Below are 22,464 nucleotides of genomic sequence, written 5' to 3'. Positions count from 1 at the left end.
AGTACCTCACGTGATATGAAAGTTTTCACTCGTTTTTATTAAGTACAGCACATAAAACTCAAGATATGTGATAATTACTGAGCATTAACTCATCAAATTTTCATGATGTAAGTTATTTTCAAAGGTACTGTATATATATACTGTACAGTACTATTTATGTTATAAAATAGTGTGCCAGCCTCAGTCGGTCTGCCATTCCATGTTGGACATAAGCAGGAAATCAGATGAAATGTTTAAATTTGTTTATTATTGAATAAATAATAAAAGGACCAACTTAGTTAAAGGAACAACCAATTATGCACACTGAGAAGTTGACCACCTGTTGAGACAGACTACTAACTTTCACATTTACAGTGCATGTATGGTTTCCTCTCTGAGCTAAATAAAATTGCCTGGCATTAGTCAACTAAAATACCAAAAGTCACATCCCCATAGTGAAAGGATTAACACATGGTCCACCTGGTCTGTTCGGTATTGCATAAATATTACTTACTGAACATGCATATGTAGGCAATTCATGGTAGCTAATTGGGATGAGGGCTACTCCTGCTGTTCCACAAATTTACTCCATCACTGTTGGTTTCTTTCCAAACTTTGCAAAATTTTGAGACTACAATAGACCCTCGCCAATCACGGATTTCCCATCTGCAAATTCCGGTATCCATAGTTTTTATTACACCATTTCGCCAACCACATCACTGATTTTCGAGTATCCATGGAGTAGTGTGGCATCTTTATACCTCCGCGGTTTAATGAATTTCTCCGTAATGTGAGGAATGATTAAAAATAATACTAATAAACAAAAGAAAAGAAACACTGCATTGCCATTTGGCAATTACTGTACAGTATTTCACTAAGGACACTGGAGACAGAAGCGCGCTCTCCCCCTCCCACAATCAAAGGCTAACTCCAGTGGATGTAAGAAATGTTTTTCTCTCTGTTTTTGGCATTATGATAAACATTTCTTTTATTTTGGGGGGGACACTCTCTGTATGAGCAATTGTGTATGCATGTAACAGTAAAAAATATATAAATAAAATTATGTATATCTACCCGAAACTACGAGTTGGGGAAAACAAAATACAAAAAACAACGCAGCTCACAGCTTGGCCTGGTAGGGAGAAGCTGAAATACCTGACACCAAACCCTCCTCCTTTCCCCTTCCATGATCTGACACTAACTCCCATGAACATAAGAAATGCTTATTCTCATTTCTTTTATTTTTTAACATTGTGTAAGAACGATTGTGTTTGCATATAGTAACAGTAAAAAACCAATGAATAAAATTACTTACTGTATATTTACCTGAAAATATGAGTTGAAAAATAACAATAGAACAGCTTGGTCTGGTACGGGGAGAGCTAGGGAGATGTAGCTGCAAGGATAGTCAAACTTGGGGACCTGTCAAGTCCACAAGTTCACTTCACACTCACCCATGCTCTTCATTTTTCTTATTTTATAGCAACACGCCATCTTCACGGGATGTACTGTAAAATTTATGTTACTATTAATTTATATTAAACTATATTATGTGTATTTGACTCAAATTTAATTAAATGTACAATACAGTTTTTGTTTAGTGAAGGGACAGGTAACTTAGTTAGGCTATAACGAGTGTTATCTGTGACCATGGAACCTAACCCCTTATTTCCCATTAGCTTTTAGTTTTGCCAACCACAGGGTTTTTCAGGATCCCAACCCCTGCAGTTGGCAAGGGACTACTGTACAGTACTTGATTAATCATAAAATAATAATGAGACTCCCAAGTCAAACCTCATGCTGTTCTGAACATGCAACTGTTCAGTGATTCAACTTACTATTATACAGGTATGGGAGTATTTATTCAGCAAGCTTGGGACCCGGGGGTTGCCAGATAGGTATTTTCTGGAATTTGGAGCGCCAGGCCTAAAATGTACAGTAAACCCTCTAACTGGCTGTTAAGCCTCTGTTCAGATCAATAGAGTCACCCCTAAAAGTAGCTTTAATTATACACTGTAACATTAAAACTTAAAATTGTAGGCATTTAACCGTTACGCCCCAGGTGACATACCAGAACGCCTGACCGGTGCACCTTGGGTGACGTTCCAGAACACGTGCCTTTTCCCGCCACTGTTTAAATCCCCAGCATGGATTATCAGGTTCCAGTGTGACTATTTGCCTGCCACACCACATGCTCAGCCACAGGGAAGCTTCCTGAACATAATTACCTACTTTTGTTTGTTTCATATCCATTGTTTGTCCATTTTATCATGTATCAAAATAATATTGTGAAAAGTAGTGTAGTATTACTGGAAAATAATGCTATGATTATGTTATAAATGTATTTATTTGTGGAATTATTAATATTTTATGCATTACTTGCTCTATAAAACACAAAGACAGCCTGGCGACTGACTGCGTGTGTGTTGACAAGCACTTTTTATGAAAAGTAATGCAAATAAAGTATTCTAAATAAATTATTTATAGCAAATAAGTATTATGATCAGTAAATATATGCATTACTGGCCATCCCGGACACAAAGGCAAGCAGAAAATGGCTGCTAAGTACGTAGTGACCACGAGCCTCAGCTGTCAAAACAACACTGTCCCTTATCTCCCTCGCCACGCTGCTACAGGGAGGTTTCTAGAGGGTCAATATATAGTTTTCTTACTTCTTTTATTGTTTTATCATTAAAAAGGGTTAAAATTACTCTTGGAAAAGTTTTGATTATTCTCGATTTAGCCCCGCGTGGGGGAACACGGCCAGCGGCACCCTAGCCCAGGCCTAGGGTATTAAACATCAATAACAAAAGCATATAAATAGCATTAATGAAACCATAAAAAAGAGCAAAAATTATGCAGGTTATTTTACAAAATGTGTTACAGTCACCCTTGATACTCATCTTAGCAATGCAGGAGCAACCATAGCAATGGTGCTCCACCACGGACCCTCTTACTGTACTTCTCCATACACTTGCCATACAACCTGTAGACACTTAAAACTTATATGTTTTGATAATTATTTCCTTTAATTATTTTTGCATTTTCTGTATATAGGATTGTGTGTGCATGTAACTGAATAAAAAAAATATAATACATACAGCTACATCTACCCAAAATTATGAGTTCAATAATTCAGTATACAGTACTGTACTTTATACCTTATTATAGTCACAGATACAGTACAGGGTATTACTTTTTTTTTTTTTTTTTTGGACACTTTCTGTAAGTAAGATTGAGTGCGTATGTAACATAAGTAAACAAAATTAAGAAAATTACATACAGAATATTTACCCAAAATTATGAATTAAAAATAACCATAATATAAAATACAGCTCACAAGTTGGGTATAGTTGGAAATTTCCTGCTTGGCTTGGAAATTACTTAGCGTTGATTTTAAATTATTCGTTCCAGAACATAGCCAGTTTTTTTAGCATTTCGGATACCGGGACGCTAGATAAACAGTCCCATATTTGTACAGGTAGTCACTTGAGGGTTTTTTCTGTATGTAACATTGAGTACGGAAATACAAGTGTAGTCAGAAGAAGCAAAAGTTTACTTGTTATCTGGATATAAAACTCATCCTGGTCACACCAACAATAAACAGCACCATGTTTATGTCAAACAATTTGTGTGTGAGCTAAAAATGCAAAGGGGTTTTCACACAAAATTGTACAAATTGTACAATAAATTCTTCTCCTTTCTTTCAAATATTATTCAAAAGTCCATGTCATGTAAGTGCAATCTCAGTAATAAATTAAAGATGAAAACTTTGAAAGTTTACAGAAGTCTAGTTATTCTTTCCAAAAAGGATTAAATTTCAAATGTTGTGATAAGGTTTATTTGACTGTCTTCTGTTCTACTTGGCATGTACAGAAACAGTAAAGATAAATCAATATTTTTCCAATGCCCTCCCTAACCTTTAGAAGTTTGAGTAATGTTAACAATTATTTCCACAATAAAATTTTATTAATATTTAGAAAGAAATATGATGATGAATTTGCCTGTGTGGATGTGTTGAGTAGATATAATTTCATCTTTACTTTTACTTTTATCTTCTTCACCACTGATCGGCTCGTTAACCACTTGGGCGAGCTGATGTTGTCATAAAATTTCACAAAAATAGTGTAAGATGCGATCAATCAGAATTAAATGGATAATGGTGTCACAATGAGCAACTGGTACAAAATAATCAGTGATAAAAAAAAAGTACCATGAAACCAATTATTTTTCAGATGACACTAGCCAACTAAATCTAACCTGACCAAAACTACCTTAAGATTGTTGGCTTATGTTCTTATCTTGTATTTTAGAAATGCTTCACTGGTCATGATCATGGTATTTCTTTTAACATGGCCACCATGTCACCTGGTCCAGTGGAGGTTTAGGTGGCAAGATGTATGATTAATTGTGAACACAGTAGAGCTTTGGTTTTCCACCACTAGATTGTTAAATGCCAGAGTATTTCCCAGGAATGTATACACTGAAAATTATGAAGTTTAGACAAATTATAATGTGTCAATTTCTTTTGTGTGTTGTGTTTTGGATATTTATGACCATAAGTTTTTAAAGTAATGAATGGGTTAGTGGTGTTACGAAAAGTAGTTATATTGAGGTTTACAGTCATACTGTAGTTTCTTTTGAAAAATTATCCTTCCAGTAGATTACTGAAGCATGAAATTACTTCCTTAGCCTAGCTAATGGTGTTTGATATACAGTACAGTACATATAATAAAGCTTTATGCATTCTCTTGTGGCTCAGTAATAAATATTTTTGTTTAAAGGTTATAGATTATTGCAGCTGCTGTATGTGATTACAGCATTTTTTACCGGTGCCTATGTTTGTCCCAAATACTGTACTATTTCAGACATTGAAAGTCTGACGTTAATTACTATAAAGTTTTTGTTGATTTGGACCTGTATTACGTGTAAACATGGAGTTCAGACATGATTTATTCAAATGTACATACAGATACCTCTCATTTATTGATAGGGTTGTGTTCCTGAAAAACTTAACGTTAAAGGAAATCATCGCTAAACAAGGGATAACAAGAAAGCACAGAGGGCGAACAACATGTTCTAACGGCAGGATGGTAAACACTTGAGTACAGTACCGAACGCCCTAGTAATAATAATAGTAATAGAGTTTGTTATAAACAGTTTTGAAGTTAAACGATTGATTTATTAACACCAAACTTCTATATACAGGAGGTCCTCATTATATGAGTATTCACTGTCCGCAGTTCCACAGTTAAGTGGTCAACTTTTTGTTTCCATCCACGTAAAAAGTCCCCTCATTTAAGTGGATTCCACTCAAAAACTCTGAAAACTCCTGATAAAATCTATGGATTTTTAGCCAAAGTGTTTGAAATTTCATCTTCTTCCTGGCATCATGTATGCACATAAGTCCCCGAGCCAGTCTCCCGCTTTGTTTCGTCCAGACCAGTGCTGTGTTGTGTTTACTCCTGCCTTTGTTGTGTCTTTTCGTGCATGTTGTGGTGAATTATTTTATAATTTTTGTAGCCATGAGTTCCCAACTCAAGCAGGGTGGTGCAGCGCTCAAAAGGAAGAACACTAGCTATATTATATATGTAAAATTAGAAGTGATTAGGTGAAAGACGAGTGGGAGTGGACAATCCACCTAGTCCTGTTTCTTTTTCATCGTTCGATTAATCCTCCATCCACCAACACCCACCTCAATCAAGCCAAACATCTCTACCTTTGAAGCTAAGTTAATAAAAATATTTTATTATGTTAAAATATTTTTTAAACATTATAATCAGTATTTTGTCTCGGTGAACCACTGGAGTGAGTGTGTACCAGCAACAGTTGATGTGGACCACCGGGTCGCTGGCACAGCCCATGTTGCCTCAACACACCAACCCCAATGAACTTTAAGGATGTTAGATAACTTATAAAGTTAAATAATTTCTTATAATAATGTGTTATCAAATGTTTAACAAACGTTTTGAAGGTAAATAATTGTTAAAAGATATATAACTCCTTTCACACTCAAACCATCCACTCGGCGAAACGACACATTTCAGTCAGGCAGACTCCCAGATAACTTGAGAGACTGCTTGTATGCCAATTCGTGAAATTGGAGGAGGGAGTCAGAGCACGGTTTGGCTCATTCTGCAGTAACAGTCCGCTGCCTCCTCATTATTATGTTAAAATATATTTAAAACATTATAATCAGCATTTTGTCTCGGTGAACCACTGGAGTGAGTGTGTACCAGCAACTGTTGCTGAGACGTGACTGATCGCCCAAGCAGCTAATGAGCCGATCAGTGGTGAAGAGGATAAAAGTAAATACCTGTACATTCATTTTGCACCCATACTCTTCATTTTTTTTTCTAAGCCACATTAGGGTATTCTAATGATTTTTCCACAACTGTTATAGTTTTATTAAATGTAACAATGGCAGCATGCCATCTCACAGGCCACCTCATCCCTAGTTTTTCCCCCTCACAGTGTGACAAGATATTGCTGATCTGAATTTTGACTTCACGTTAAGTGAGAAAGAGTATAAAAAAAATTTTATTGCTAAACAGAATTAATGCTAAATGTGAGATAACTGTACATATATGAAAAGATTTTAAAAATGCATAAACGGTGTACTACTGTACTGTATTCATGAAAAGCTGTGAATATGGAGGGAATTGTTGGTGGATCAGGCAGTCACTTTATTACTCTTTACAGCATGACACAAAATCTGATTTTGACTGTCATGCAAAATAAGGAGTGGCTTGTCAGGATCTTAGGAAGCTTCTGATCTTTACACCCAGAAAATTTCTGAACATGTTTTGCTTGGAAATTGTACACACACTATTGTAGCTCAATTACAGTACACACCTATAATGTACAGTCGTTACAACATTCACAGTACAATAGTCTGAGCACATAACAGCATAGCCACTATGTAGCCACTTCAGAGTAGTATATTATACTGTAGTTAAAATTTATGTATTATTTAATTACAGTTCACCATGGAAAGTTACAATTGTATAACAATATTTGTATGTGCCTAATACTATTTTAGTATTAAGAAGATTTTATGATCTTCAGCACACTATCACAAGAACTAAGTGTTTGTTGTTTTGATGTAAGCTGTGAGACATTAACAGTACAGTAATGTGGGTAGGTGACAAGTGCAACATTTTGGAGAGATCACAGGTTCGAAAGGTTTAACTGTACTTATACTGTGTGTGATCTTTAGTTTCCAGATGAGTTCTTTAAAAAGGATGGCTTTCCTTGGGATCTAAATTTTTCATACCCAATGAATTCTATTTTTTCTTGAAGTACGTACATGATTTACTGTACATTGTACATTTATTTAACATGAAAAGGCAAGGCTGCTAATGAATGTATTGTCCAAGTGAGTTACATTTTGAGCTTATTAAGAGATATCTGACAAGTCATGTTTTAATGACTTCCCAATGTAGCAGATACTTGTAGTTATTGTTGTAAGCTTTCCCATTTCATTGGTCATACTTGTAAGTACATGGCAATCATATAATAGTCCGTACTGTATGTGTACCAACCAAGTGCAGTTCATAAATGGTTCTAATGTGTTACAAACTTATGCATCTTTATTCAGGTATTTTTAGTGTTTGATTTATTTTTGTCTGATTTATACCTTCATTGTTCTCAGAGTAAAGGGGCATTAGTTAGAACCTGTTCATGATCATGGCTTTCAGTTTATAAAAATAATTATTGTATCTTCTCTAATAGTCGCAAGCTAAGGCAACTTTTCCTGGAATTGAAGACTACTGTAAACACCCGCACATGTCTGCTAATTCAGTATTTTATATCCTGTATTACTGTGGTCAGTGTAGCTACTCAAATTAATGAAAGTGAGTTCCATTATATATCACAAAAAAGGATGAAAAAGAGCTCACAGTTCCAGAAAAGACAAGTGTGATTGTAACTAGAACTTAATCAATATGCCATGGATGGTAATAGACATAGTGCACTAAATAATTTAAAGTTACCTTTCACAAGGTAATATGATTTGTTTTTCATTAAAAATACAGTGTGTTTTGATAAAGGATTATTTGAATAACATTACTGTACCAGAAGATTGTTCTGTAGTACATGATAATATGAGAGATAAGAGTCATGTTATTCAGGTAAATTATATGTACTATTAAGAAATGGCTTCGTGTGTTCATTGTAGTTGTGAATCATATTTTCCACATTCTCATGTATAATACTGTATATGTATGGAATTTTGATTGCTCTACTTTCTTCAGTTTATGATTGAAAATAACAACTAAAAATTTTAATTACTATATCTATTTCAGCAGTTTTGTTAGTGAACTAACTTGTACTGTATATAGATTTGAGATCCTTATTTATTATTAAAGAGTTTATAAGTAATATTTGGGTTTCTTTATCATGTACTGTACTACTGAACATAAAAATCCCAACAATGATAGATCTACATGCATAGATTATACAGTACGTACTTTGATGGTTTGATTATAAGGGTCTCATTTACTATGACTGAAATATTTGGGTAGTATTCTCAGAAACATTTTAACCTAAACACTGTACTGTATATACATCCAAACCTCCTAATAGAGAGAAGCAGTGAGAAATTTATGTGATAAATCAGATTGACAGTGACATCGATCAAGACAAATATATGTGTGATTATAGGATGACTAAAATGCTTTGTGTTACTAAAATGCACAACACTTCATATACAGACAGGAACACCTCAGTTTATGAACATTCAAGTTACTACACTTGGTGGTTACAAACAAGCCTTCCAGAATCTAACAAATGGGATACAAATGCAACCTTAAGTTTACAAACAATAATTACGTACAGTGATCTCTCGGTTATCGAGCGCCTCGGTTAACGAGATTTCGGTTAACGATTTACCTTCCATAAGATTCTTAACTTCGGTTAACGAGCAATCCCTCGATTAACGAGTTTTTTACGAGCCGACTTCAACATGTTTTCGCTTGCATTTGGCGGTCCACCAGCTGTAGTATTAGTCCGCCAATACAGTAATTGGTTTTAGGGCTTAAATTCCTTACTATTTTAGTAAATATCAAGAAGTTTATACTATTCAATAATTTTAAAAGTTTAATATTAACTTTTTAAGTCATTTTAACAATTATTGAACATAATTGAAGGTAAAAAAACTAGTTTCTGGTGAGACTCTCTTCAACTAAACACTTTTTTTCTGTGTTTCCAAGCAAATTATTGGTCATTTTGAAATTTATTTTACATATTGACAATATATAATGCAGTGCAGTGTTGATTTAAAGAAAATAATCTTGAATTACACCAAGAGAACTAAAATTTTCTGGGTGAAATGGTGCCATGGGGTGACTTCTCTTCCACCCCAATGCCTTCTCTTCTCCCTTCTCCTCCACCTCCATTCTAATTCCCATCATCATCATCATCATCATCCAGGAGCCTTCTACATACACACCTCAAAGTAAGTGTACTTTTCTACCTTTTTTGTTGAATTTAGGTAATTTTCGGTGAGCTGGAACCAATTACCCAAAAACCCATTGAAACAATGGTTTCGGTTAACGAGCAGCCTGCTGGAACGGATTGTGCTCGTTAACCGAAGGACCACTGTACTTTAATTATAAAGAAACAAACATCAATGAAGCAGAAAAAAAATTACTGTTGTGAATACTGTACTAGTAAAGGGTAATTATCAGTAAATATTCACACTCAGTAATACAGTACTGTACTCTGTATAAAACAAAACGTCAATGTTCCCTATCTGGGTGCTTAGAGGACTAGCCAGTGAGCAGCAGAGTGGCTAACAATTCCGAGATGATTGTAATTATGGTACTTGGTGAGGTTTTAGAGCAGGATTATTAAATAAATTTGACCTAACTACAGTACCCGTAAACAGCTATAGTATTTTCATTACATTATTTTAGGTGATATCTTAACAAAATTAGGGAATTAACTTTTGAGTTCTGAGCAACTGCCTGTATAGACACACCTTACAGCACTTTAGATGCATTCATGGAGAATTGAACACTATAAGAAACAGCTCTATAAGAAGTCAGTAAAACATGGCTTCATTGGAGGTACAGTCCCCTTCACTAGTAGTTTACAGAGGCTTGTTAGGTTTTGTGATGTGTGGCAGCCCTGTGTTTGTTTATATTCAACAAAAGGAAACTCGCAATAGTAAGCAAACTATGGAATCAAAGTAAAACATTATTAAAACAAATATCTCAATGTAATGATTTGTGGAATGTTTATATGACGAGCCCCTGTAAATGCACTAATGTAGGGGACTGTACATTCGTAGCAGCACTATTTCCTATCCATGTGATAGGTAAGGGCTTGATTGAATTTTGGTAATAGCACTTGTACAAATCTCCCTCCTTAAATACAGTAATCTGGCAGTATGGTAGATGTACTGACTTCCTCTATCATGGCTCCAATTCTTGCTTACAAGTTACAACTACTAAACTAACTGTTGTTGGCAACCAGGTCTGAGGAAAGATAGGGTCCAGGCCCAAGTTCCTCTTTATTTTTTAAACCCTACTTGATCCTATTCTTGACAGTCACATTGAAGGTAACAGGGGCAGTCAAATGAAGAACCATCAAGAAATAAAGGTTGTGTCCTACCAGTCAGAATGGTTGTGATACAGTCAAGGTCAGGTCCTGTTATGCCATTATGTTTGAGTTTAATTGTATCTTAAGATTAAGTGTCTTTTAGTCTCCTATAATCTTCAAAGTTTATGACTTGGCCATACTGTACTGCCATGATGTTATGGGCTGTGGTACCCCTCTATTGACTTAGTGTTGTATTCCTGAATTTGCTCACTATCTATAGTTCTTAGTAAAAGTAGTAGTAGTAGTGGTAGTAGTAGTGGTAGTGGTGGTAGTAGTGGCTGGGAAATGTGTTTGTCAGTGCTCATGCCGGAATCAGAAATGCACAACTTGAATTTGTGTGAGAAGTAACACACGATGTGTGGGTTGTAGGAAAGGGACCAGCTGTCAAAATCCATACGGCAGAGATCCATCACCTGATGGCGACATGTCAGACGATATTAGTGAACCCACTCAGTCGGAAAATGCTGTTCATGAGGTGAATGACATACAGTCAACAAATTAGAAAGGCATATCGGGGGACGATGCGGAGAAGTGGGTCAAAGAAGCCTTCTCAGAAGTGGTCAAGTGGTCGCCAGCTAACCTCTTTGAACCACCCAAGTGTGCAGACACCTCCCTGGCCTTATTAGCTCTTCAAATACTGGCCATAATACCCCATCTATTCTGTCAGAGGACACACGCAAGGTCTAAGTGCAAAGAGATTGTGGTAGCAATGAATAGAAGACTGACAATGTGGCAGAAAGGGGCCCTTGATGATCTCCTACGTGAGGCAAGAACACTGCAGGAGAGTCTAAAATTCATAGGAGATGGAAAGTAAAACATTGAGGATGTTGCCAGAAAGTTTGGCAACAAGATACGTTTGGGAAAAGAGTCCTTGGCGGTAAGATATCTCACAGAGGAATCTTCCGGCGATGTTTTGCCAATAAACAGAGAGACATTACAACAACTGAAGGAAAAACATCCCCCTGCAAGTGCAGAGGAAGGGATCAGGTTCCAGGGTGCCTGTATCCCTCCAAATGCTGCCATGTTCGAGAAAATGACAGGAAGGATGGTGTGGAAAAAAGCAATGAAAACAAAGGGAGGGGCAGGCCTGGATGCAGACGGTTGGAGAGTCATCCTCAGCACTAACAAGTTTGGCGCTGCAGCAAGTGATCTCTGCAATGCCACCGCCGCCCTTGCAAGAAAACTAGCAACCTCCTGCTGCCATCACCTTCATGCTCTGACGGCCTGCTGCCTCATTCCCTGGATAAAGATCCAGGATGTAGGCCAATAGGAGTGGGGGAAGTGCTGAGAAGGATCATTGGAAAATGCATAATGGAGGTGGTAAATGATGATGTCAGGAACCTGGAAGTATGTGCTGGCCACCAGGCTGGAGAGGGGGGGGGGGGCAGCTGCCATTCACGCCATGAGAAAGATGTTTGAGCAGCGTGATTGTGAGGCAGTACTCCTGGTTGATGCTTCCAATGCATTCAACATAATCAACCTCAAGGCTACACTGCACAACATTAAGATCAAGTGTCCAAGCTTTGCAATGAATGTTGAAAACACCTAGAGGAACCCATCAGACCTCTACAGAAGAAGCCTCAAGGCCCTAAGAGGAGATACCACCATACAATCAACCGAGGGAACAACGCAGGGGGACCCTGTCGCCATGACAATGTACGCACTAAGCCTTTCCGTGCTCCAACATACAATAAAATATGAAAAAAACCGAGGTCAAGCAAGTGGCTTATGCTAAAGACCTAACAGGAGCAGGAAAAGTGGAGGACATCAAAAAGTGGTGGGACCTGGTAACATCACGAGGTCCACAAATATGGTACCACCCAAATGCCAGCGAGTCCTTCCTCATTGTGAAGCCAAAACACTAAGAACAGGCAATGGAGGTGTTCGGTGGAAGTGAGGTAAAAATAACAAAGGATGGCCAAAGGCATCTAGGTGCGGCAATTGGCACGAATGACTTAAGACCGAGTACGTAACGGGAAAGGTAAATGAGTGGGTGAAGGAAATCCAAGTTCTGTCTGATATTGCTAGAACAGAGCCACATGCGGCTTTTGCGGCATTCACCCATGGAGTTAAGCATCGTTGGAATTACCTGATGCGCATTATCCCCGATATCGGACCCCTCCTCCACCCTCTGGAAGAAGCCATCAAGGTCGCTTTTATCCCAACACTAGTGAAAAACCCTTATTTAACCCCAGCAGAAAAGTCACTCCTTGCACCACCACCGAGACTGGGAGGAATGTGATTGACTAATCCAGTGGAGCTTGCCGTCACAGAACATCAGAACTCTTTCAAGCTCACGGCAGCCCTCACTGAGCACATAATAGCTCAGAATGCAGAATGTCAGGTGGATACCAACACATTAAACAAGATTCGATGGTCCATTACAACAGAATGGCAGCACACTCAAAGTGATAAACTGCAACAACTGTTGCAGCAATTGCCAGAGAAATTGAAAAAAAAGTAGCTACAACACAGGAGGTGGGCGCCTCGAACTGGCTAACAACGTTGCCAATAAGGACAAATGGTTTCATACTTAATAAACAAGAATTCACAGACGCCATTGCTCTAAGGTACGGTCGGCCAGTAGGCGGTTTGCCCTCCCAATGCGTGTGTGGCTCATCTTAGGACATTGACCACGCCATGGTGTGTAAGAAAGAGGGTTTCGTATGTATGAGGCATGACGAAGTAAGGGATCTCACAGCAAATTTACTGAAGGAATTTGCCAGTACGTCATGGTGGAACCGCCCCTCCTTACAGTGGACGGTGAGAACCTCCGTCACAGGACTTCAAACACATCCAACGAAGCTGGACGTCAGTGTTCGAGGATTCTGGACGCGGGGACAGCGAGCCTTCTTTGACATAAGGATTTTCTATCCCATGGCCGCATGTCACCGTAACGTAGCTCTCAATGCTGTACACAGGAGGAACGAGAATGACAAGATCAGGGCATATGGGGAGAGAATTCTGAATGTTGATCAGGGCAGCTTCACTCCTCTGATGTTCACAACTTCTGGTGGGATGGGACCAAGTGCAAGATGTTTCTATGCCAGACTCGTGGAGGTGTTATCTGAACGGAAGCAGCAGCCCAGAAGTTACGTTACAGCCTGACTGAGATGTCGACTGTCCTCTGCTTAGGTCCGCATTGCTCTGCCACAGGGGAACGAGATCATAGGCCCCAAAGCCGACAACGATCACAGATATTGACTATGAGGCGACAGTTGGCAGCTACGGTAGCTACCTTTGTATTAGGATATTTAATTTTAAGGTAATAAAATGGCGGCGAAGGTGTGGCTATTGGAGGAGGCTCGAGGCTACGTTTTGAAAAAATGTAGTAGTAGTAGTAGTAGTAGGCTAGTAGTAGTAGTAGTTGTTGTTGTTGTTGTTGTTGTTGTTGTTGTTGTTGTTGTTGTTGTTGTTGTTGTTGTTGTTGTTGTTAGTAGTAGTAGTAATAGTGGCGAAGGTGTGGCTATTGGGGGAGGCTGGAGGCCACGTAAAAAATAATAGTAGTAGTAGTAGTAGTAGTTGAGATTTAGAGTTTGTGATTTTTATTGAGGAAGGGAAGAAGAAAAAAACATGGAGAGAGAGAGTTATCGCGCGAGCACACACACACCATCTATTGTTAAAATAATAAACAGCTCCTGATTTATGTACTGTACAGCCCTGTAAATGTATTGAATGTATATTATGATGTCTAAATCACATGTAAGTGTGTATATTTTCAGCCACCGGCTGCAACTCTTAATAAACCGTTTATTATTATTATTATTATTATTATTATTATTATTATTATTATTATTATTATTATTATTATTATTATTACACACACACACACACACACACTTGGGGTTTTCTATATTTACAAATGTTGCCAGTAAGCACCACCTCGTGTGAACAGTTAATCAGTTGTGCATTGACACATTTTTTATCTCCAAACTGTGAAGGTGAAAGTAGATAACATGAGTCAGTGTGGACACGGCAGATATAAGCGCCTTAGGGGATATTACTGTTTTCAGTTGAGAGTTCACATCTATGATATCTGGAGCGAGCGGATGCCCTCCCCACTAAGTTCACAGCCTCAGGTTAGCGAAGTCATAAGTCAGAAAGAATTTTTTTTTTTAATAAGAGTTGTAAACTCTTGGAACAGACTGCCAGTGTGTTGTGACGGCACCAATTGTAAGCTCATTTACGACCAGACTTGTTCAAGACTGGCGCAGTTTCTGATACTGAACATTCTGGAGCCAGTGCATGCCCTGTACTAGCCAACAGTGCGTAAAAGACATTTTTCAGTACCCAAAGAGGCAGTACAGCTGACTTCACTTTTCCTAGCTGTGTGTTGGACAGCCATTCATAGGTGGGTAAACTAAGGTTTTCTCCTGGTAAAGTACTTCGGTTTCCTCCTTGTGCTAACACTGGACGATGAGGGTCATAACAAAGTAACAAAGAAAAGACCAACTGCCCGAACGGTGAGTGAGGTGATATGGGGTGAGATGTTATAGTAGACAGATGAAATGTTGGATTCTATCATCCATAATAATAATAAAATAGACACTTTGTTCCTTTGTTTATTTCTAACATTCCGTGAGCTAATAGAGATTATATGAAAGTTGATTAAAATGCTTAAATTTACATCCTCTTATTGTCTTTAAGCGCGTAACAAGGTTAGCAATTACACTTGTCCAACAACAATTAAAAATTATGAGAGATAGAACTCTACTTCCCCTTTGCCGGTGCCCGGTCATTATCGATTGTGAAGGCCATTGACTTATAGGTCCTTCTTATTATCTGTTGGTAGCCGCTTCTGTCCCTACAGGCTTCGGTGCCGACTATTAGCTGGCGGTAAGAAACTGTCTGGTGTCATTTTATTTGATGGGAACTGTCTGGTTAGGACGCGGGCTCATAATGTTTCCATAACGCTTTAGACTTAACGGGGACCGGACGGAAGACTGACAGGAGTATCGCAGAGGACCACAGATTCCACAATACAGTATGTCACAAGTGCTCTTCGGTGTAGGTGGTGTATAGTTAAGACTTAAGAGCCACAAAAGCACAGTCCATCATCAATTTTCCCAACAGGTAAGTACGAGAATGTATACAATAACGTCTGTCAGTAAATGAAAATATAATTAAGAGCCACAAAAGCACAGTCCATCATCAATTTTCCCAACAGGTAAGTACGAGAATGTATACAATAACGTCTGTCAGTAAATGAAAATATAATAATAACTAACGCGACTGAGGCAAGTGCAACAAAGGGGAACACGAGCAATGCGCACATGGAAAAAGTGGATCAACACCACAACCTCCCACCCAGGTGGAGACGGATAATGTGTAAATATACCAACAACTAGCATATCCCTAACTACTAATGTGGATAGGATAAATAAGTTAAGTGATACAATAGGCTCAGGTTCGTTAAAAAGTTCAGATCCACATACTAAATCTGGTTATATGTACAGTCACCTAAAAAAGTCCTGTCGCGAACCATGAACCCCGAGATTCAGACTCTTGAATCCGAAGCATTTATGGACGGAATAATGTATCAGTGTCTACTGCTTCGGGTTCATGAGTCTGAATCTCGGGGTTCGTGGTTCGCGACAGGACTTTTTTGGGTGACTGTACATAAACACCGACACATTCCTCGAATAGAGAGCGGAGATAAAAACCCATAGATGCACCTCCCTGATATAGTAGGTATTATGGAGATGCTGTCTGAAGATAGGAGGATTAAACCTCATGAATGTGAATCTAACATCGACATGTGATTCACTTATGAACCCGTCCGAGGCAATATGGAAGTGCTGGGGCGTCGTCACCTGTTCGAGATAAAGGTACAGGGGGGAGATATTTTTCAAGAGATGAATTGGTCTAATATTAAACTGTTGGTAAGAGACACACTCATTGGTGGTTGTGTTTACAGATTATCGAATTATAATGAATTGAACCATGTTAATATGAAAGCCTTAATAAACAAGAACGACATTAAGCTCCTGCCACCTGCTGGTAATGGTTGATTTTAATTATGTTAACACTGACTTGAGGAATTAAAAACATTCACCAGTTTACCTTATTTAATCTACAACTATGTCGATAGAAACATTGAAAGACAGTTTTCGATTCCAACATATTAGAAACCCAACCCAATATAGAAGGAAATTGAATTAAACAATATAAACCACGGCCAAGAAGCGAGCGTTGTATCTACTCGCTCACTCCAAATTAGGAATACATTTTTGTTATTGTCTTTATTACGCAATGGAAAATAGTGGAATAAAGGTGATTTTTATTTAACACGTTTATTACTGCCTGAGTATTACCACCGGAAGCTGGCTTAGTTAGACACCGGAGAGATAGAGATAGTATTTAATTAGAATTTAGATATTTAAATAATTGGTTGCCACAGTATACGATTTAATTAAAACTCTTAACAAAATCAGAAATACATTCCACTTATCACCACGTTACAAGTATCCCTCAAACCCACCACACACACACACACACACACATACACACACACACACACACACACACACACACACACACACACACACATACACAGTAATTCCACCCTGTGTCAAATATGTAAATTAATAAATGTGGCTACACCTTGCTCACATGTGACAATGTTACTGCATAAACAAAGCAGTGGTAAGGACAGAGACCGGTGGCATCTATTATTACACATATCGCTGGGAAAAGTCCTGATCTTTACCACGAAACCCTGCAGCTGGAGCATCCGGCGTTGTCAGAATTTGTCTGTGAGAGCACCTCAGAGCCTGTGTCTTTGACCACACTACATCCACTACACTATCATCTACACTACATCCACTACACTATCATCTACACCACAAACACTACAATATCGTTAACACAAACACTACAAAATCGTCACCACTAACACTTGCACTATCGCCTTCACTATCTTTAGCCAAAAAATGAAATAAAATAAAATAATAACAATAAATTTTAGCTCTATTAAAATCTGTGGTCATACATGGGTGGGAGGGGGGGAGCTGACTCTACCCACTCCCCCAATTTAGACGTGGGACTGGGGGACCGACTACTGAGCCCCCCCCCCCTCCCGCCCCCCAATAAAAAATTCCACCTTCGGGACATTCTGGGGGTGTGTGCAAAATCTTAGTGTCGAAATAGTTATACACGTTTCAGGTTGACATCGAGTTCAAGAGAGAAGTTAACAAAACCAGTGAGGTGAGGTGGTGCTGCGAGGTGGTGCTGCGAGGTGGTGTCACGAGGCAGTGAAATGTTTGACCAAATTAGATGTTTTCTTCACAACCGAAGGAGGTAATAATGCATTGCGTATCACACACACACACACACACTGTATAGCGGACATTATCATCCTCCCAATCTTGCCAGGGCCGAGGGAGGGAACAACTTGGAGAATTTTGCCCATACTCTGATTCTCATCTCCTCTCGCCCCAACTTCTTTCCCTTCCTCTGTGTTTTCCTTCTCTCTTTTCTCCCCTCTTCCCACTCTCCTTTTCTTCCTTCCTTTCAATTCCTGCTTCTTTTCATTTTCCCTCTTTGTGTTTTTCCTTCCATCTTCCCCTTCTTCTCACATCCCTTCACTCCCCCAGAAAATATCCCCGTGGTAGATGTAGGGGCTGGGGTTAGAGGTTGGGGCATTACTGGGTGATTCAATCCAGGGTCTCCGCCTCAGTCACTTGCATAGTTTCATCTGTATTTACGGCCAACAGGAGACGAGGACCACCAAGGGATTGTGTTGAGAACATGGGTTTTGACGAGGAGCTGGGAGAGCCGAGGGATGGACGTGAGCCGGACGCAGACCATTCTCATGCTGAAGACATTGAACCTCTCCATCCACTGTTCTCGGTAAGCCCCGGGAATTATGTGCCCAAGGCGGCGATACTTGGGAGTGAGCAGCCAGTCACATTCAAGAACAAGGTATACGTAAATCTTCATTATTCATGGGCTACATTTCTAAGATGCATGTAAATATTTTCAATATTTGCGAGCGAGCTTTATAGAGGAGCGACACCCGGTGACAAGTAACCAATCACAACCAAGGTTTCTAAACTGTATATCTGTTCATCAGTCATGGGCCAGTTGTAAGGGAGAAACCTGGTAATGAGTGGTTGTTCATATGGCCTCACCCTGGGGTCACACATAGCCTCACCCTAGGGTTACACATAGCCTCACCCTGGGGTCACATATAGCTTCACCCTGGGGTCAAACAGAGCCTCTGTCGCGAAAGAAACATCCATTAAGGACGCCTCTTTACCCTTTAGTATTAAGTATAAACAGAGAATCTTGAAATTTGGTTTTAAGGTTTATTTGCTTAACATGTATTTCCTTTGTTGCTGCTACTCCCATGTTTCTCAGTGGTGGGTGTTGGTCATTCTTCAGGTGATCAAGGGTGGTAACGTGGAGGAGTTACGACAGCTGCTGACTGAGGCACCGGAGGCCTCGGTGTATGGCAGCCTTGAGCCCCTCCTCCTCCTCGCCGCCGAGCTCCACAACCTAGACATCATTAACCTGCTGCTCGACCACGGCGCCCAAGTATGTGGCTCAGTTACTCATCGAGTGCTTGGCTCAAATTTTGATAAACTCCAACAAAATTTTTCCTCCAATCTAGAAATGAAGATTCTCATCCAGTTAGTAACTGTTACGATAGTCTAACTTAGTGCAGTTCTGATCGCTCTTTGTATCATAGCATAAGAATAGTCGGGTTACACCCGGAAAAATTCCTTGGTAGTTATAGGTCACTAGATGAAGGGTGTGGTCGTCTAACCTTGAAGCTTTTTGAAAATCCAAGATGGTCGCTAATTATATATACAACAGATATAACGGAATTCAATTATAGACATAACTCCCATTTTTGTGGCTAGAAAGACATTAAACCAGCAAAATGTATGTTTTTGAGGATGTTGATCGCATTTTTAGCACAATTAATTACAAAAACACCATTTTAAATACTCCAAAATATTAGGTTGGTGAGGATCACCAATAAACCCCCAGAATGTTCGTTTTAAGTATAACTTTTATTTGTACAAACAATATATGTTACTTAATTGCCTAATAGCAAATAACTTCTATGTATTTCTTTATTTTATAAACTTCTGACTGGTCGTAAATAATAATAATAATAATAATAATTATAATTATAAATTAATTACACTCAGTTCATATTATTTAAGCTGACTATTATCCGCAGGTGAAGGCGGTGGACGAGAAGGGCAACAATGTGTTACATAAGGCGACGGCCAATCCTTGTGACTTCGACACTCAAGAGAGGCTCCAGGAAATACTTCAGAAGTTCCTCGATGCTGATGTAGAAGTTAATTCGAAAAATGAACAAGATGAGTCACCACTCTTCTTGGTTGCCAGTTTTCAGCCTCCAAATATTGTGGAGTTTTTGTTATCCAAAAGAGTACGAGCAGATCCTACGGTAGTGACAAAGAAAGGTGAGACTGTGCTCCACGGGGCCTCAATAAAGGGCTGTGCTTCCAGCCTCACGCACCTTCTCAAAACTGGCCGCATCAGTCATCTCATCACTAAGCTGGACCAAGATGGTAAAGCACCCTTCTACTATGCTGTTGGCAGTAACTCTTTTGAATGTTGTGAAGTTTTGTTGAACCATGGAGACCACTTGACCACGATGCTCTTGGATGATGACTCCCGCTGTTCATATCTGCTTAAGAACCTGCCGTCTGCTACAGAACTCCTCGAACGACAATTTAATGCACGCATCGCAGTAACCAGGAATCATGAAGACTGCAGCATCAGCTTTGACTATACTGGGATACTGCCACCGGAGGAGGGCGAGAACCTATCAAATAATAGAAAGATACAGAGTTCTCTTATAGATGACCTAAACAACACAGGCTCGGAAAATCTTCTTAAACATCCGCTTATAGAGACTTTTCTCGGCCTAAAGTGGAACAAAATAAGGTTTTTATTTTACACCAAACTTTCATTATTCCTTATTTTCTTGTTAATTCACACAATCTACGTCGTCAGAGTATATACGAAGGGGTCGAAGATAAAGGAAGATTTTTTTAGTTACCTGATGTTTAGTTCTTCTCATATGTTTATGTACCTACTCATTGTGTTTTTAGAAGTAATTATTACTCTTGGTAACCTAAAAATGTATCTTAAGCATATGGAGACACTCACAAAAGCCATAGCACTGATCTCGTCTGCATACGTTGTGTTCAGCAATGCCTCTTATGTGAAGATCAAGTCAAATGTCATTGCCAATTTAACATCAGAATATACAAAAGAAAATGAAACACGCGAGTCATTGTCAATGGACAGACAGATAGCTGCAGTGTCAGTGTTCTTTGGTTGGACTGAGTTGATGATGATGTTTGGACGACTTCCTAGTCTTGGCTCCAATATTCTCATGTTTGCACACATAGCTAAATCAACCATTAAATTCATAGTAACATTTGCTGCCTTGTTAATTGGGTTTTCGACTAGCTTTATGGTTTTATTCTACAACAATGAACTTTTTAAAAAATTTTGGAAGAGCTTGATGAAGACATTGACGATGACGATAGGGGAGGTGGACTACAATGACTTGGTGGACACACACACGGACTACATCAGCTACATAATGTTGGTAGCATTTATTTTTCTCGTTTGCATTTTGATGGCCAATTTTCTTGTTGGTTTGGCTGTTGATAACTTATCTAAGTTAGAGCAACTCGGTAAAATTGAGAGACTATCCAAACAAGCATCTTACATAGTCGCGTTTGAGAAACTGACATTCTATGCTCAAAGGTGTCACGTGTTTCCACGCCGAATGACAACAACTTTGACTAAAAGCCTCAAAGTGGATAATAACAAAAACTTTCATGAGACTTCAACTAAAAAGTTTCTCTGTCATGAATATTACATCACCAAAAACGTGGCTCGAGAGGCCTGTGATATTGCAAGTGCCAACAAGACCACGGACGCCGGAGTCAATGTGAACAGTGAAGAACTAACAAGAGCATCACTAAAAACATCAAAAGAGATAAGGAAGATGAAGCAACTACTTCAAGAACTTTCCAATGTGTTGCAATCCCGGAGCTCAAATTAGGGAAGATGATGTGATACTTTGCTAATGTTGATCATAGGCTGTGTGTATATTGTGGTGGATACTCTCCCCTACAACTGTCGCTGACCAGCCGATCCCACGGCAAGTTTCTCAACCAAACCAAGTTGTCTGACTGCACGGGGGGATCGACCAGCAGCGACGTTCACTTCCGGCGGACTCGTGTATGTAAGCCCCCAGCCTCGCCGTGAAGCCCATTCTACTCAACGCTCTCAAACCAGACAAGACCTCCTCTCAACAAGCTCCTCACCACACAGCAACTCCCTAGCACTGCATTGTATATAATATATATGTATAGAAAACGCCATAGATGAGTTTCCCTTCTCACCTCCACCCTAGTGCAATCCCACATCACGTGAACCCTACAATATTTCCGTGACCAGTCTGCACACACCCTCTTGTAATATTCTCATCTTTTACTTTACTTTTACTTTTATCCTCTTCACCACTGATTGGCTCGTTAGCCGCTTGGGCGATCGGTCACGTCTCTGTCACGCACTGTTGGCAAGTAATGGGCACGCACCGGCTCCTGAATGTATTTGAACCTGCTCCAGTGTTGGTCAAGTCTTGTCTTGAAAGAGCTCACAATCGGTGCCGTCACAACACTTTTTGGTAGATTGCTCCAAGAGTTCACAACTCTCACTCCGAAAAAGTTTGCCCTCACAGTTTTCTGGACTTGCGGCTTCTTCAATCTCGAGCTGTGACCCCTTGTGGGGCGAGCGTCCGCCAGCTCCAAGTAAGGACACTCGACCGAGTAGTGCCCCCTGAGATGCTTATACACCTCAATTAAGTTACCCCTT

The 22,464-nt window shown here is 39.3% G+C and overlaps 1 protein-coding gene across 5 annotated transcripts; it reads left to right on the top strand.

Moving 5' to 3' along the window:
• The first annotated feature begins 14,645 nt into the window (after positions 1 to 14,645).
• LOC121857723 (transient receptor potential channel pyrexia-like) lies at positions 14,646 to 21,923 on the top strand. Of its 5 annotated transcripts, none has more exons than XM_042353829.1 (5): positions 14,646 to 14,935; positions 17,749 to 17,883; positions 18,300 to 18,435; positions 18,970 to 19,122; positions 19,778 to 21,923. In XM_042353829.1, the coding sequence occupies exons 2-5, from the start codon at positions 17,843 to 17,845 to the stop codon at positions 21,647 to 21,649; spliced, it is 2,202 nt and encodes a 733-aa protein (XP_042209763.1). In that variant the 5' UTR covers positions 14,646 to 14,935; positions 17,749 to 17,842; the 3' UTR covers positions 21,650 to 21,923. The 5 variants fall into 5 exon arrangements, with proteins under 5 accessions (XP_042209763.1, XP_042209761.1, XP_042209764.1 ...); XM_042353827.1 differs by lacking the exon at positions 14,646 to 14,935 and adding an exon at positions 15,512 to 15,657; XM_042353828.1 differs by lacking the exon at positions 14,646 to 14,935 and adding an exon at positions 15,708 to 15,751.
• The last annotated feature ends 541 nt before the right edge of the window (positions 21,924 to 22,464 follow it).

This window comes from Homarus americanus, unplaced genomic scaffold (genome assembly GCF_018991925.1).
Source record: "Homarus americanus isolate GMGI-L3 unplaced genomic scaffold, GMGI_Hamer_2.0 scaffold16712, whole genome shotgun sequence".
Classification (NCBI taxonomy): domain Eukaryota; kingdom Metazoa; phylum Arthropoda; class Malacostraca; order Decapoda; family Nephropidae; genus Homarus; species Homarus americanus.
This window is presented reverse-complemented; position numbering and strand designations above follow the sequence as displayed.